Source organism: Panthera pardus, unplaced genomic scaffold (assembly GCF_024362965.1).
Source record: "Panthera pardus isolate Hobbes unplaced genomic scaffold, ASM2436296v1 HiC_scaffold_11, whole genome shotgun sequence".
NCBI lineage: Eukaryota > Metazoa > Chordata > Mammalia > Carnivora > Felidae > Panthera > Panthera pardus.
In genome coordinates this window covers 35174465-35191152 of record NW_026526666.1, presented here as the reverse complement: position 1 = coordinate 35191152, position 16688 = coordinate 35174465, and the positions used below count along the sequence as shown (strand labels likewise).

General features: G+C 39.2%; 1 protein-coding gene across 1 annotated transcript; it reads right to left on the bottom strand.

The window, feature by feature from the left end:
* Nucleotides 1-2096: 2096 nt before the first annotated feature.
* CUNH1orf52 (chromosome unknown C1orf52 homolog) lies at nucleotides 2097-12554 on the bottom strand. The gene is made up of 3 exons (XM_019414013.2): nucleotides 12239-12554; nucleotides 11399-11597; nucleotides 2097-5890 (listed from the first exon to the last, which is right to left on the bottom strand). Exons 1-3 carry the CDS (start codon nucleotides 12512-12514, stop codon nucleotides 5817-5819), a joined length of 549 nt encoding a protein of 182 aa, XP_019269558.1. The 5' UTR covers nucleotides 12515-12554; the 3' UTR covers nucleotides 2097-5816.
* Between the last annotated feature and the right edge of the window lie 4134 nt (nucleotides 12555-16688).

The following is a 16688-nucleotide window of genomic DNA, read 5'->3' as shown; positions in this document are numbered from 1 at the left end:
AAGTTGGCTCTTGCTTGTAACTCTGCTTGCAGGCAAATCACCTCCTTCTCAGGAAGTGACTTTTGTGACTCCATTGCAGTTTCTAAATTTAAAATGTTAATGCAGGTTCCCCAGCGTGCACTAGAGAAGGTTGCTAGAATTTTGGTCCCACTAGAAAGAGAGACAGGTACTTATGCCAGGAATGGAACTGCACTTTTACTTCAATAATATGCACCAAACACTCTGTTTTTTTTCTTTTTCAGAAAATGGTAAACACAGGGAAAGGAACAGGAGTTCCAGACCCTGGGAACCAAAATATTACAGACACACAGGAAATGACTTTTCAAATCCAGCCTGTAAACCTGTCATTTTGTGGGCTCATCTGTGAACCTAGAAATGAGAGACAAAGATCACAGAGAAGACAATCCTATATTCTGGCAAGGCTGTACCGGAGGGCCTCTGGAGGCCTTCCCACACCCTAGTGCGATGATTCTAAACTCAAGCTATCATTTGAAAGGGTAGAAAAAATACTTGAGGCAAAATTCATGATTTACAGCTATTTCACTTTGCATAAAAAACTATAGACTTTGAAAAAGAGCTGAAAAGCTAAAAAATATTTTTGGAGGGAGAGAGGTATATCCTCAGCCCTATTACTTTAAGGTTTTCAATTAAAATACTCCAAATATGTGATAAATAAGCTACTAAGTCATTGAAATAGGCATCAATCTTCCTAAAACATGTATTTATTGACTTTCCATAGCATTAAACAAATGCTATGCCTCTGGTTAGTCAACTGGTTTGGGATTCATTAATTCTCCAAATATTTGTATTCTGAGTGCCTTCTAGGGGTAAGACATCCTTTGAATGAAACACATACAAATTAATAAGTCAATCTATGGGTTCATTCAGGCGCTCCTTCCTCCCCTCCAGTGCAGCAGCAGGAGTGCACTGGGTCTGGAGCCAGACTGCCCGCTGTCCCAGCTCTACCACCTGGAGCAAATCACTTAACCTCTCTGTACCTCAGTTTTCTCCCCCGGGGTATGTAGGGCTAGGACTAGCACCTACCTCATCAAATTAAATGAGTTAATACATGTAAAGCACCAAGAACAATGCCTGGCACATAGTAATGTAATCAAATCCAAGTTCATCCGCCCAATTCGCAGGAAAGACAATCATTGAGTATGTAGCAAGGAGGGCGTTTGAGAGGCAGCCAAACAAGGAGACTGGAGGGCAAGCCTCAAATCCACCTCTTGGAGTGTCAGAAAGACTTAAAAGCGTATGAAAAAAGTCTGAGTAAAAAGTTGCAGCTGCAGCTGTGAGTAGTCCCATTAACCCTTTGGTTACTGGTTTCATTAAGTACTCAGCTAATGTCAGCTATTTAGTACTGAGCACAGGAAAGAGCAATGGACAGGTGCAGGAGACATAAAGAGCAAGGTGCACAGGAGAGGGAATATGTACCTGGATTCTTATCTCAGAGAATAAGAGGGAGTTCGCTAAGTAGAATGAGAAAGGCCAGGGTAAACAAACGGTACAATTGAACACACAGAACTATGAAACTAGCATACCTGGGAAATTATAAATGACTCATTAGAGGGGGATTATTAAGTATGTGAGAACGAGGGGAGAAAACCCTTAGAATTTAGTAACTAAACCCGTGTGAAGCAGAGGGCAGATTTTTGGGTTGATGGTAACTCTATTAGCCAGAAACAAAATATAGGAGGTGATATGGGTTTTGACACCATGTGTTTGGTTTTGGACATACATAATGTGAGTGGCCCTTGAGACTCAAGCAGAGATGTACAATTGGATACACAAATCTAGGGTTTTACAAGAACATTCTGACAAACCATACAGTGTAGGGAACCATCATAGTGTTACTGTGGTAGTCGTGAACTTGGCTGAAATTGTCAAGAACCAGTGTAGACAATGAGAAGGCAACAACATAGGCTACACTGGCATTCAAGGGCAACCAGAAGTGAAGGAGCCAGAGAGACCAGAGAGAAGAAATAAAGAAGAGAACCAGGATAACATGGGACCTTATAAGAAACCAAGGGAGTAGAGTTTCACACCAATTAGGATATTTTGGATGGAAAATGACAAAACTGAACTCGAACTGGTTTAAGTTGTTAAGATTTATTGGCCTATATAACTGGAAACACAGCCTCTGGAGGATCACCCCTAAACCAGAGGGGGAAAATTCAGTTCACCATCACCAATTAGGAGTTATATCGAGTGCCTTCTATGTGCCAGGCATTGTTCTAGTCAATGACAGAACAGGCAGAGTCCCTCTTCTGTGGACTATACATACAAATGCTTCTTGGTATCTTTTTTCTTTTTTTTTCCATTACAATGCAATGCCATGTTTCATATTGGGAAAACTGTGTAAAGAAAAAAGAGAAAGCTTTAGAATTTAATGAAAAGTCCAAAACACTTGCTGGGAATTTACCACTTTTTTTTTTTTTTTTTTTTCTAAGAATGCCTGGAACTTCTGTACTAAGTGATAATGGAGTAGTAAAATAGAGCAGTTCAATATGGACACAAAAACACGAACATCCAAAATACCACCAATGACATATTTTAAAGTCCAGCTATGGTTTTAATTAGTCAAAAATTTGACTTATTCAAAGTTGCTGACTTTATTCAGATACCTGTAAAAATAACTATATTTTTAAAATATCTCTAGTAGGGCTTTGTATCTGGTGTGGCAACATGTTTTATATGTAGGTCATGTTCAAACCTGCATTAGCCCATTTATATTTTAATTAAATGTATGTAGAGTTGGCAATAAAAGAAAATTTCACTCTGCCTTTATATCCAGCTGAGCAGTATTATTCCTCATATCCCTGTCTCTTCTCCCGACGCCTTAGTTCAAGCAGATCCTTACCGCTCTACTGAACTGCTGCAGCTGGTCAGACTCAGTCCCTGCATGTCCTTCCTCCTAATGGCTACCAACGTGACTTTGCTTAAAGATGGACCCTTTGTTCCTAACACAATGCTTTACACCAAGAGGTACTCCATAAACCTTACATGGAATGGGATTGCAGATTCTGAAGCTAACTAAGCATAGTTGTGGGTATATTGCTGTAGCTGGCTGGGTCTGTTTTTTCAATTTCCGTAATTTGGAAATGATAAAACCTACCTCATTAGGTTTTTGGAAAATAAAATGCTATGATTCAACTTTGTGAACTCAAAAGCACTACACAGCATTAACGGTTTAAACTAGGAAGTTGCAAGTTTGCAAATAAGTTCCAGAAATATTTGTATTTTAATGGTTAAAAAGCAGTGTCAATTTTTCTCAGTAATGTTCTTCGATTCCAGTTAGAATGTTTTCCACATAACTCCATAATGCTATTCACACATTGAATTTTAAAATATGACCCACAAATGCTTAGTTCTTCTCAAATTTTATCCTTGCACAAAAGAAAGCCATTTATGCCTGATGTGGCTTCACTTCCTTAAAGATGAGGAAACAATCAGGAATATTAAGTGACTTGATTAATCATCACTTGATGATTAAGTGACTAAAAAAAGAAACAACTTGGATAGAGATCCCTTTCCCCTTTTGTTTTTGGCCATATTCTGAAAAGAAACCCAATGAAACACATACGGCAGATTCAGACTGCTCAAAAATATTTAGCCTCCTTCTTCCTAAATTAGAACTACCTTGACCTGTACTCACATCGGTATACATCTCCCCGCCGGTTACGTAATGATCTCACAAGTGTAGCCACTACCTGTCCTGTCTAAAGTATCAATCCCTCTTCTAATAAAGTGGTATTTATTCCTCCCCACCACCCCAATTCGGTTATCTCCTAGAAGGGGGGCTCAAAGCACCACTAGGGACTGATCTAATGAGCTTTTGTTGTCATAAACAAATCAACGAGAGCTGGGAGTTGAACCAATGGGTGATAAAGAGGTTAGATTTCCAGACAGTGGCTTGCTGGTTTTGTTTTGTTTTTGTATGAGGTGTACCTTCATGCTAGTTTTTATATCTTGTAGTATTCCAATAGCTTCTTGAGGTATCTGCTCTACTAACACATGTATCCAGACTACAGACTTCTCCAGATCTGGGAATCACAGCCTCAGAATTATAATTCTATTTGTTTAGTTTGGTGTCATACTGGAGTCATGCTTTATCACTTGATGCCATTCCTTAATATGATACCGTAGCCCTCCAAATTATTCACATACAAAGGCTTTAAACTAAAAACTTCTTGCTTTACAAATTACTTCAATTTTGGGAATCATATAGCTATAAACCTAAAGGATAAGCAGCTATACAATTAGTTTTTTTAAGTGTGAGGTCTACTGAAGCCATCATACTGTTATGTTCCTTCCTCATTCCACAAAACACCATGGCTAGCATCGTATCTTTTAATGACTTTTACAAATCTTAGTCTACTTAATCCATGTTCTAACTACACGAATTTTATAGCTTTTCAAATACTGGTTTCCAGTATTGAGAAAAACAACTGGACTGGGGATTTTTTTTTTTTTTAACTCAAAGTCTTTTTCTCATACACTGAATGTGCAGGTCCTGTAATTAAGTCTTGTCTCTTAAAGGCATTACGAATCATGAAATGACTGATACAATGTATAACCTCTCCTTTTTATAGTTTAAAATGCTACAAATAAGGGCACTGCATTTTGGACTGTAGAAGTAAAATCAAAGATTATTCATTTCTCGACCACCCCTTGCTTTCTTGTTTATTACTATATGCAAAGCATTAAAATAGGAACCATGTAAAGATGATCCAATAGAAGTAGTGTTGCCAGATAATGCACAAGATACTCAGTTAAATCTGAGTTTCAGATAAAGTTTTAGTGTAAGTTGTCCCAAATATTACACATACAAAAACATGTTGTTACTATAAAATTCAAATTTAACTGGGTATCCTGTATTTTTGTTTGCTACATCTGGCAATTCTTTATACAGAATCCTTATCTTCAGCAAACTATTTAACAGGGAAATTAAGGAAAAACCATCACATAAGACTTACATGATAAGGTGCAGTAATACAATCAGGGAAGAGGAAGATCTCCCTACTTACCACAGAGAGTACCTAAAAGAGAGGACAAGTGCAATTCCTTTAGAAGACAACTAAATTTTGAGTGGTGGGTAGGTGGCTTAATTTGATGATTTTGGAAGTCAAGTATCCTGAGTTAAGTCACAAAATCATTGCTCACTCACTATGGAAACTTGAGTAAGTTAATCTCTATTATAAAATGAAGCCACTAATCTCTGCTTTACCAGGCTGTCTGAAGAGCAGAGAAAAAGCACCCACGAAGCACCTGGAACACAAGAGGCACTCCCTAAATGGTAATACCTACTATTAAAACACCATGTGGCAAAGAGGTTACTTGTCACAGACAAATATTCAAATGTTAATGTTATGCAATAATAGCAATATTGAATAAGTAATTTTATTTCCATGATCTATTTACACTGTACAAACACTGTTGAAAAGCACCCTACAAGTTCACAGTACATTACAATATATTTACTTTAAAAATATATTCCTTTATAAAAGGTTCATAGAACATTGGCATGTCGACGTGTGACAAAACTTTCAAAGTATGTCACCAACTCTGTGATAGCAAGAATGCTTCCAAGTGTTGTCAATTTCACAATCACAAATCACCACTTGAGTTTTAAATAAAGTTTTAAATAAAAAAATGAATTCTACAGTGGAAAGTTCCCATAGCAATACTTATTAATTAACATGTACTTTCATGGAGATGTTGTTTCATAATAATTTAAAATATCAACTTAATCTGCCCCAAAAAACCGTTTCAACAAGTTTCGCAGTCCAGAAATTCTTGTGATTTGTCATTTTCTACTTTTTCTTCTTTGTTGGTTCTCCTGGTTCTACTTTGCGCTTTTTAGAAGTATGCTCATCTTTTTCATCATCTTTAAACAGGAAAGGAAAAGTTTCAATCAGTAATTAAAAAAAAAAAGTTAAGTATTAAAATTTGATTGACTTTAGACCAAAATCATTATCTTCAACTTATGTTTCTTTCAGTATCCTAATAAAAACCAAAAATTAACTTTTAGATCTCTGATTTTAAAGTGCAGGTAGAGGGGCGCCTGGGTGGCGCAGTCGGTTAAGCGTCCGACTTCAGCCAGGTCACGATCTTGCGGTCCGTGAGTTCGAGCCCCGCGTCAGGCTCTGGGCTGATGGCTCGGAGCCTGGAGCCTGTTTCCGATTCTGTGTCTCCCTCTCTCTCTGCCCCTCCCCCGTTCATGCTCTGTCTCTCTCTGTCCCAAAAATAAATAAAAAACATTGAAAAAAAAATTAAAAAAAAAAAAATAAATAAAAAATAAAGTGCAGGTAGAAATAAGAAATTAATTGTAGTGTTATACAAAATTCACAAAGTGACCTGTTAGTGCTGGATTCAGGTACTTTAAAATGAGAAAACCAGATCTGTTCTGAAAAAAAGCTATCCCATATATATTCTACAGCTTATATACTGTATATATTTAAATAATCTACACCCTGTAACAATGGAACACATTCTGCTCTTTTTACCAAGAGTATCGATCCAACCATGACACTGTTTAAGCAGTGATCAGCTGTTCTTTCCTTTCAAATCTGCTTTCTCTCCTCACAGAACAACTCCCTTCTCTATTTACAACCCCCATTCTTATTATTTTGAAATTTAAAAAGCACTCACAGGTAGATGTTTCACTGAAACTGTATTCTCTCTGAACAAATGTGTGGCTTTATTTTAAGAACTCCATTTAGATAGAATACTATGTAGAAGGAATTAATTTTAAAATATACATTTATTTTAAGCACATTACTGAACTCACTGCATTTTTGGCTTTACTTTCTCAATCAACAGATACCGAAAGTTCAACAACTATCATATGGTGATCTATAAAATATTTTGATGTTGAAAGGGGCCTTTATATGAAAAAACTGGGGAAGCAGGGGCACCTGACTGGCTCAGTCAGTAAAGCATACAACTCTTGATCTTGAGATCATGAGTTCAAGCCCCATGTTGGGAGTAGAGCTTACTTAATAAAATAATAATAATAATAATAATAATAAATAAATTTTTTAAAAATAAAAAATTGGGGAAGCTGCTGATATCACACCCTAAACTCCTTATGGAGGAAATACATTTACAACCTTAAGCCTTCAGTTCCCTTCTCCTAACTGTACCATACTCAGAATATCTCCTTTTGTTGATGTGGAGAATAATTAGAAACAACTGCGGGTGATTCATCTGCATTCATCTTCAAGCTCAGTATGGTGATGTTATTCCTATATTTCATAAAGCACTTATGGATTTACATATATATATTTATATTATAAGCAGTAAGATAAAATAAAATTAATTGAATCATCATAGGAATTTACAAACGAGGGTTTTAATCAGTACTGTTTATCATATATACACAAAAATAATGTACAAACCAACTGATGTGGCACACAGCTCGAATACTCCAAGGCCTTTGTTTTTTTTTTAATTATTTAATCATCATCATTGCTTGAGATTATTTTCAATAGTATAAAAACCAAAATTACTTTCTAACTCTGCTATAAAATCCACTGTTGACATATTAAAAAGATGATCCTGAGATAGTTCGAAAAATGATTTCCTATCGGTAATTTGAAGAGCTAATGCCACCTAGTGACAAAACAAGGCATTACCTTAAAAACCAGAACAGGAAAAACAAAAGAAACAAAACCACCCTGAAATGTTCATTTATCAAGATTAGTGAGTTTCTAGTCTGTGCCATATACCACAGATGATGCACTAGTAAGGAAACAATTCTTCTATATGGAATTCATGCCACCTGAGGTAAATAAGTTTACATTAATATGAACTTTCTAAATTCTTTAAAAAAAAAAAAGGAAAGCATTAGCTACTTTAGCTAGGATTTCACGATTAAGTACACGTCAATAAAGCTACAATTAATATCTAAGCCTTAGTGATCTGCATTTCACAATTACCAAACAAGAAGTGCTGGCAAGTAGCAAGACTTGGTGAGTTTTGAATCTTTCCCAGATCTTTAAAAAAAAAAAAAAAAAAAAAAAAAAAAGGGGGGGGGGGCATCTGGGTGGCTCAGTTGGTGAAGCATCTGACTTCAGCTCAGGTCCTATCTCACAGTTCCTGGGTTTGAGCCCTGCACTGGGCTGTGTGCTGACAGCTGGGAGCCTGGAGCTTGCTTCAGATTCTATGTCTCCCTCTCTCTGCCCCTACCCCAATCACACTCTGTCTCTCTCTCAAAAAATAAACACTGGGACACCTGGGTGGCTCAACTGGTTGGCGCCCAACTTCGGCTCAGGTCATGATCTCAAGGTTTGTGTGTTCGAGCCCTGCGTCAGGCTCTGTGCTTACAGCCTGCTTTGGATTCTGTATCTCTCTCTCTGCCCCTCCCCTTTAGCACTCTCTCTCTCTCTCTCTCTCTTTCTCTAATATATAAATATTTAAAAAATTTAAAAAAATACAAATAAAATAAATATTTAAAAAAACTTGAAAAAAATCTGGAATAAGTTAACTGGCAAAAAAAGGCTAAAGTCCAAAAAATGAGAAGGAGGGGGCACCTGGCTGGCTCAGTTGGTTAAGTGGTTAAGTGACCAACTCCTGATCTCCACTCAGGTTCTGATTTCCCAGTTGGTGGGATCCAGCATCGTGCTGGGCTCTGCACTGACAGCACAGAGCCGGCCTGGGATTCTCTCTCCCTCTCTCTCTACCCCTCCCCCCACTTTCTCGCTCTCAAATATAAACATTTAAAAAAATGAGAAGGGAAAGTAAAAATAATTTAATAACCTAAAAATTAAATAATTTCAGAGAATGGAATTTATTAAACAAGATATTTTATAAGTTAAAAAAATACAGGTAAAAAATGATTAATTTTATAGTGACTCTGTGAACATGGTATGGGATTCTGAATGGTTAACCAACATTAGAGTCCAAATTAAAAATTTCAGGATCAGGGCACCTAAGCATCTCAGTTGGTAAGGTGTCCAACTCTTGATCTCGGTTCAGGTCATGATCTCACGGTTCGTGAGATCAAGCCCCTTGACAGGCTCTGTGCTGATAGCGTGGAGCCTGCTTAGGATTCTCTCCCTCTCTCTCTCTCAAAATAAACTTTAAAAAAAAAAAAAAAAAAAAAAAGACGTCAGGATTATCTTTTAACCTTACGATCCAGGATTAAACTTTTAACCTTATGATTCTGTTGATATTGTATACATATACACTTGCTGTTGGAGGACTATCATATAATCAAAAGAACAGATATCATCTATGGGAATTACAATATTCCCACACCTATCTGAACTCAATACCTAACTGAACTCTGAATTACCTATCTGAACTCAATAAGCAAGCTGGAAAAAAGACAATTCTTTGTTTGTCCTGCTATATAACCCTCACTTTTTCCATATAGGAACAAAGACAGAGCACCAACCTATAGTACCTTGCTTGAATATCAACTTTAGTGGTCTTACTTTCTACAAAACAGCTACAAGCACTACAGCTTGCAAAACAGTAAGAGACTAAACCCTAAATTAATGAGGCACCATTTCCATTTAAAGACCTGAATTTTTCTTTTTCTGCCTCTTCCTAGTTGTGCGAATTTGCTTAGGCCAATTCTTTAATCTGAGACTGTTTCCTTGTCTATAAAATAGTAACAATGAATCATGTACCATTTCTGTACTAGGCTGCTAAGGACAATGAATTCTAAAAATTGTGTGAAAGTACCTATTTGCAGCTTGGCATTTTCTAATTTTGTGACTGTGGACAAGTCACATGAAGTTCTCATTTCCATATTTCCCTATGTGGTTTCACAAGGTGTTGTAAGGATTAAACACTATTTATGCAAAAGTGTTTTTATTAATTACATAAAATACCCTACTATGAAGTTTTTTAAATGCCAACTTCATTTTGGCATCTCTAAAAGGATGCCATTTACTGAAGATATGCCTTCATTAGTGACTTCTAATCCGCATTGTGACATCAGTAAAAGAAACAGAAAAGCCAAGTAGAATCAAAACTGAACAACTACCAGTTATCCTTTCTCTTAAAACACTCTGCCTGGTTGTAAAAGGAGCTAAGTAGCCCTTGATTCATGAAACCATCAGAAATTTGTTTAACTGGCATGCCCTTTCATAAAAATTTAGTATAATTCAACAATTATCCACTGAGTATTAAAAAAAATTTTTTCTAATGTTTATTTATTTTTGAGACAGAGAGACCTCTGAGCATGAGTGGGGGAGGGGCAGAAAGAGAGGGAGACACAGAATTCCAAAGCAGGTCCAGGCTCTGAGCTCTCAGCACAGAGCCCAATGTGTGACGTGTGGCTTGAACTCACAGACCCAAGAGATCATGACCTGAGCCGAAGTCTAATGCTGAACTGACTGAGCCACCCAGGCGCCCATCCACTGAGTATTTAAAATGTACTATAAACTGTACAGGAACTCCTATTCATAAAGGAGACAGATTTATGAACAAATCATCTCATAAAGAATGGTAAGTACAATCAACAGCATTAGCACATACAAGGTACAGAGGAACAAATACTTTGAAGGTGTTGACATTTTTTTCTTTGAATTGGATTTTGAAGGATGAATGAGTTTACCAGCCAAAGGTAAGGAGGGAGGGAAGAACATTCCAGACTAATGTGCAACATATACTGAAAGAACCGTAAGATAGCATGGTCTATTCAGTTTTCAATTTTAAGATCTTGAAGTGCTAGAAAAAGCACCACTCGAAATACAGATAGAGAGAAAGGCAGGGCCATCAGAAGGCTTTGACTCTATGCTATTTATTGGTGAAGGGTTTTAAGCAGGTGAGTTACATAATCAGATAGGACTTTTAGAAAGTGATCACTAGCTGCAGTGTGAAGGATGGAATTTGAGAGGTGGTTTGGGTAAAAGTCTGTAAGCAGAGATTACTGTGGTTACTTATGCTCTAAGTAAGAGATGAAATTATGATACCATAAATAACTAAGTCATTATCTTCCTATTACCACGCAGGGATACTCAATTAAACTCACTTTGTCACACTAATTTTGGCTTCAAATCACAACTACTTTAATATAAAATGAAGCCTTCAGCGCTTCAAAGCTGCAATCACAAGAAAGAATCCATGCATTAACTGACTCTTGTAATAAGGCACCATAAATCACATATACTATTGGTTGGGATATTAGGGATTTTGCTTCAAAGCCTGAATAACATGATCTTTTTCTAAAACACAGTAAATACTACTGGTTGAGCTTCAGAGACTTCACTTCCAAGCCGAATATATAGGATTTTTCTCAAAAATACAGCAAAAAATAATAATCGTACACCATAATTAATTTGTTAAACCGCTAGACTTAAATTTCACTCATTAAATGTCTCCTTTTAAAACTCATCACAGGGACCAAAAGGTATTATCACAGGAGTCTGACTCGCCTTACCTGATTCCACTGTCTCCTCCCCTTCAGGCAGGAGCCTAGCTTTCTTAGCGTTCTGTGGGGCATCATCACCATTGTCCTCATATATGTTAGACCATTTTATTGCCATATCCAGCTCTGGAGGGGGAGGTTTCTTCTCAGTAGTGTAGGTCTCCGGAGGTGGTACATAGTTTGACTTCCATATTTTGAATTCCTTTGGAGGCTGTTAAGCAAACACATTAAGACGCACCGTGACGAACCGAGGTTCCTACAATCCGTATGGGCACATGCACCTCCCTGCCGTTCGCTTATTGTTCAGGCTGACTTTTTTTTTTCTTAAGGTTTAAAGACACATTTTTTTTTTCCATCAAAATCACAATACTGTTAAGTGAAAGTCAAAGGGTTCCCTATATGAATAAAGCTAATAACTTTTAATTACCAAAGAAGAATCCAGTCTCAGAGATACTACGGCAAGGCTGACCCCTTCAGGAGGTTGCAGCAGACACTGTCTTGGAGGCAGCACCGCAGGCACTTCGGCGTCAAAGGGAAGGGGTCTCGGGGAGAAGCTGCAGCGGGGGGGGCGGGGGAGTCACCACCGTTAGTCCTCGCAGCGCGGGGTCGGGGCACCGAGCGCGGAGGTTGGGTCTCCTCACAAGGGGGCGGGGGCTGCGGGTCGGTCCGACACCCACCAGGCTGGGGAAGGGGACCCGGGCTCCCCAGGGCTGGAGGTGGGAGGGGGCGGTGCGGCAACCCGCAGGAGGTGACTGCGTGTGGGGGAACAGACTGCCGGTCCCCAGGAGAGGGCTCAGGAGGAAGGGGGCGGAGGCCGGGACTACGACCGGGAAATCGGGTCGGGAACCTCACCTCCTCAGGCGCCTTAACGACGTGCCTCTCCCAGTCTATCTGTTTGTTGAGCGGATTGTAGAGAAAGGCCGGGCGAGTCACGCTCCGGAATAGTTCGTCGGGTCCCGGCAGCCTCTTCTCCTCCTTGTTCCCACAGCCTCCCGCCGACTTCGCAGGATCTGGGGCCCTGCGACTTGTTTCCTCCGGCTCGCTGTTATCCTCCTCACCCGAGGAGCCTGAGCTGCTGCTCCCATAAGCCGCGAAATAGCTCAAGGGGTCCTTCTCCTCGGCCGCCATGACGGCTGCGAGCGACGACTGTGGGCTCCGCCGGAAACCGGAAGCTGCTCCAAGGGCCCGCCCCACGGCTGGCTCCGCCCCAAGTCTCGCAGAGGAGTTCGGGGCCTGCGCCCCCCAGCGGCTACGACGCGTTCCTGCTTCTCGGCCAGGGTCTTAGGATGGAGGCGGGGCGCGCACATTGCCGAGCAGGGTCTGCTTCTGCTCCTTCCCGAGGAACCCTGAGAAGAGGCAGGTCCTGAACCAGTGGTCCCAACAAAGCTCTCAGCTTTCAATAAGAATTTATTAAAGGCAGACAAGAAATAAGAATTTTTTTTTTCACTGCCGCTTCACCTTAGCCATTGCTCAGAGACACCAGGATTTCTTCTGATCCCACTACATCGCTTCTTCAAAATGAAGATTACTCTCAGTATGCTTGCCTCCCTCAGTCGTCCTGGAACACTTCTATGGGTTGTGGACTTAACACGTCACAAACTAAATCCTCTCCTGCTTGACCTCATTTCCAGTGGACTCTGAACAACTCTCTTTAATGAAATTCCTCTTGGATTGATTGCATCCACGATTCAGCGGGTCTCAAACTCTGGCTTCTCATTGTCAGCTTCCTTCCATTCTTGCTTTGCCCTGTATGGCACTTAAGCGCTGGTGTGTCCCAACATATTATGCCATCTTTCAACAATACAATATAATTTTGTAGAGGGTGTTACAAAGTTGCAAATCAGCCCATCTCTTTACATGGCATTAGCTACCTATGCTTGTGACTCCCAAATCTGTGTCTCCAGCCGCAATTTTTCACTCCAAGCTCTGGACCAGATCTCCACCTGGCTCTCAAACTTTCCATGTGGAGCCTCCTGATGAAGCCTCAAACACTCAATTGCTGCATCAGTAACTTGTCTTTCCATATGACTTGTTTCTGCCTGTGTTCCCTCTCTTAGTAAATGATATAACCTAGTCACCACTGAAACTAGAAATCTTTTATTTCTCCTGGTGATCTAAGAGGGAATGATACCTAAATGAAAGTGAAAAAGTTGGTTGTGAACGTGTACGGTACCCGGGGAAGGATGCCTGCTCATTCAGACGATACACACATTCATAACTTGCTGTTCCTGCTGGAAGTAGGCTCCAGAGGGCAGAGCTATGTCTGTCTTGTTCACTCCTTCCCAGAGGAGGAGCTGGACTGCGTTTTGTGCATTTTTGTATTCCTGATACCCAGCTCAGTGCCTTTCATTGATCAGTAAATAATGTGGAATATATAGTAATTTATGAGTGTGTAGTTTTGGATGGGTTTTCTCAAAATTTTCCATCCAAGTACCTGTGTTGACAAAGGAAAATGATGGCCCTAAAGTGCAAACTTTGGGGGTACCCAAAACCAACCTCACTTTTTTAAAGAAAATTTATTGTCAAGTTAGCCAACATACAGTGTATACAGTGTAGTCTTAGCTTTGGGAGTAGATTCCCATGATTCATCACATACAATATCTGGTGCTCATCCCAACATGTGCCCTCCTCAATGTCCATCACCCATTTTTCCTGCCCACCCCCCAGCACCCCGCCATCAACCTTGTATGTTTTCTGTATTTAAGAGTTTCTTATGGTTTGCCTCCCTGTTTGTAACTTATTTTTCTTTTGTTAAATTTCTCAAATTCCACATATGAGTGAAAACATATGGTATCTATCTTTCCCTGAGGGACTTATTTCACTTAGCAAAATACCCTCCAGTTCCATCCACGTCGTTGCAAATGGCAAGATTCAATTCTTTTTCACCACCGAGTAGTATTCCATTATATATATACATACCACATCTTCTTTATGCATTATGGACATTTGGGCTCTTTGCATAATTTGGATATTGTTGATAGTGCTGCTTATAAACATTGGGGTACATGTGCCCCTACAAATCAGTACTCCTGTATCTTTTGGATAAATTCCTAGTAGTGCTATTGCTGGGTTGTAGGGTAATTCCATTTTTAATTTTTTGAGGGACCTCCACACTGTTTTCCAGAGTGGCTATACCAGTTTGCATTCCCACCAACAGTGCAAGAGGGTTCCCGTTTCTCCACATCCTCGCCAGCATCTGTTGTTTCCTGAGTTGTTAATTTTAGTCACTGTGACCAGTGTGAGATGGTATTATCTCAGTGTGGTTTTGATTTGTATTTCCCTGATGCATCCTCACTTTTGATACCAATTGCAAGTTTTTGCTAGGACTCACAAAACTCACTGAAAGCTGTTTTACTCTTGGTTGTGGTTTATTGCACCAAAAGGATACAAATTAAAATCAGCCAAGGAAAGAGGTACATAGGGTGGAGTCCAGGAGACTTCCACACACAGGGCTTCCAATGTCTTCACCCCATTGAGGTGGAGACAGTATTAACTTCTTGCGGCAAAGATATGTGACGGTATGCATGGCGTATTGCCACCCAGGAGGCTCATCCAAGCCTTGGTGTCCAGAGTTTTAATTAGGGTTCAGTCTACATAGACAGTTGATTGCTTTCGTGGCTGACCTGTCTCCAGCTCCTCTGTAGGTAAAGCTGATACAGTGTGGCCCAGAACCCCATGAGCATAAAATTTGGGGGAAATACAGTACAATATCTTGAAAATGTATGCAAATTTTATATACTAGTCCTAATACAGCTTTTATTTTAATATATAAAAAATACTTAAAATTACTTATTATCGAGTAAAACTAACGCTAAGATTATCACATTTATCCTGTGGCTTTTAAAACCGGCTCACTGTTGAGTGCCTCTGGAGTTGGGGTACCCAGTTTAACATGAGTCCCTGTTATCAGAGCCACCAACAGCCCTTATGTGATCAAGTCCAAGAGCTGCTTCTTACTTGACCTTTTAACAAGGTAGGCCTCCTTCTTGAAACACTTTTTTCTTTTGCCTTTCACGAAGAGCGTGGAATTGTGGGAAGACCATGGACTGTAGAGCCAAACAGTCCTGGATTTTAATCCTAAATAGCTGTGTGATTTTGACTCATTTACTTTATCCTGAGTTTACTTTACCTCTGCTTTCAGAAAGCCTTCATGAGATTACATTGAACAACTACAGGCTAATTTGCTTCTTGGTTTGCTTTTTTTCCTCAAAGTCAAAAGTGGGTATGTTTATCCACTGATACAAGGTAAGGCCAGAGCCTGGAACTTTCTGTCCCTTTTATATTGCTTAGGGAATAAGACAGTACCTGTAAGACTTAACTTCCACCTTATACCATACACAGAAATCATTTTTTAATGAATTATATAGCCAAGGGTGACACTAAAACAACTAAGTTTCCAGAAAAAAACGGGATATCATCATGACACCAAGATAAGCAAAGATTTCTAAAACAGGAGACAAAAATCACTAAGCACAAAAGATTGATAAATTACTTAAAGTAAAAAAATGTATCAAAATAAATCCAAAACTCCCAAACAGAACTGAAAAACTTAAAAAAAAAAAATTGCCATTATCATAGCCTGTTCCTAATCTGCCGGTGTCTGACCTTGCACCAAGAGTAACATGTTGACCAAAGATGCATAATTACCTCATGCAAAAGTGTGCTCACCACGAAAAGACATGGAGAAAACTTAGGCTACATGCTATGTGATTCCCACCAGGTGACATTCTGGAAAAAATAAAACAGAGATGCAATAAAAGCATCAGTAGTTGCCAGGGTTGGAAGGGGGGGCGAAGAGGAAGAGAGGAGTAAGTGGAACACAGGAAATGTTTAGGACAGTGAAACAATCTAGTCTGATATTATCCTGGCGGATACATGACTTTATGCGTTTGTCAAAGCCTATAGAACTGTACAGCACAGGGTGAATCCTAACGTGAGCTATTAATAATGTCTTAAAACTAGTTCATCAATTCTAATGAATATACCACACTAATGCAAGATGTGAAAATGGAAAACAGAGGAAGATGGGGTATATGGGAATTATGTGCTTTCTGCTCAATTTTTCTATAAATCTAAAACCACTCTAAAAAAGGCTACTAATTAAAAAACAAATTAAAAAGTGAGCTCAGAATTGTTGTCTTTGTATGAAGTGATAATATGGTATCTGTAAAAAGTAACTTTGTCATTGCTGCATTCATCAACCTGTCAATCTGTCATTCTAATTTATACATTTTTGGCAATAGGTGGTTTTCAGTGTCTGACGGAAAGAAAATTGACATCACAGGATTCAGAAAGCCCAAAA

Coding starts and splice junctions, on each gene's coding strand:
- CUNH1orf52 (XM_019414013.2), bottom strand. CDS start 12,514: ATGGCGGCCGAGGAGAAGGACCCCTTGAGCTATTTCGCGGCTTATGGG. Junction 11,598..12,238: donor TCGTTAAGGCGCCTGAGGAG/GTGAGGTTCCCG, acceptor TTTGCTTAACAG/CCTCCAAAGGAATTCAAAAT. Junction 5,891..11,398: donor GGAGGAGACAGTGGAATCAG/GTAAGGCGAGTC, acceptor TCCTGTTTAAAG/ATGATGAAAAAGATGAGCAT.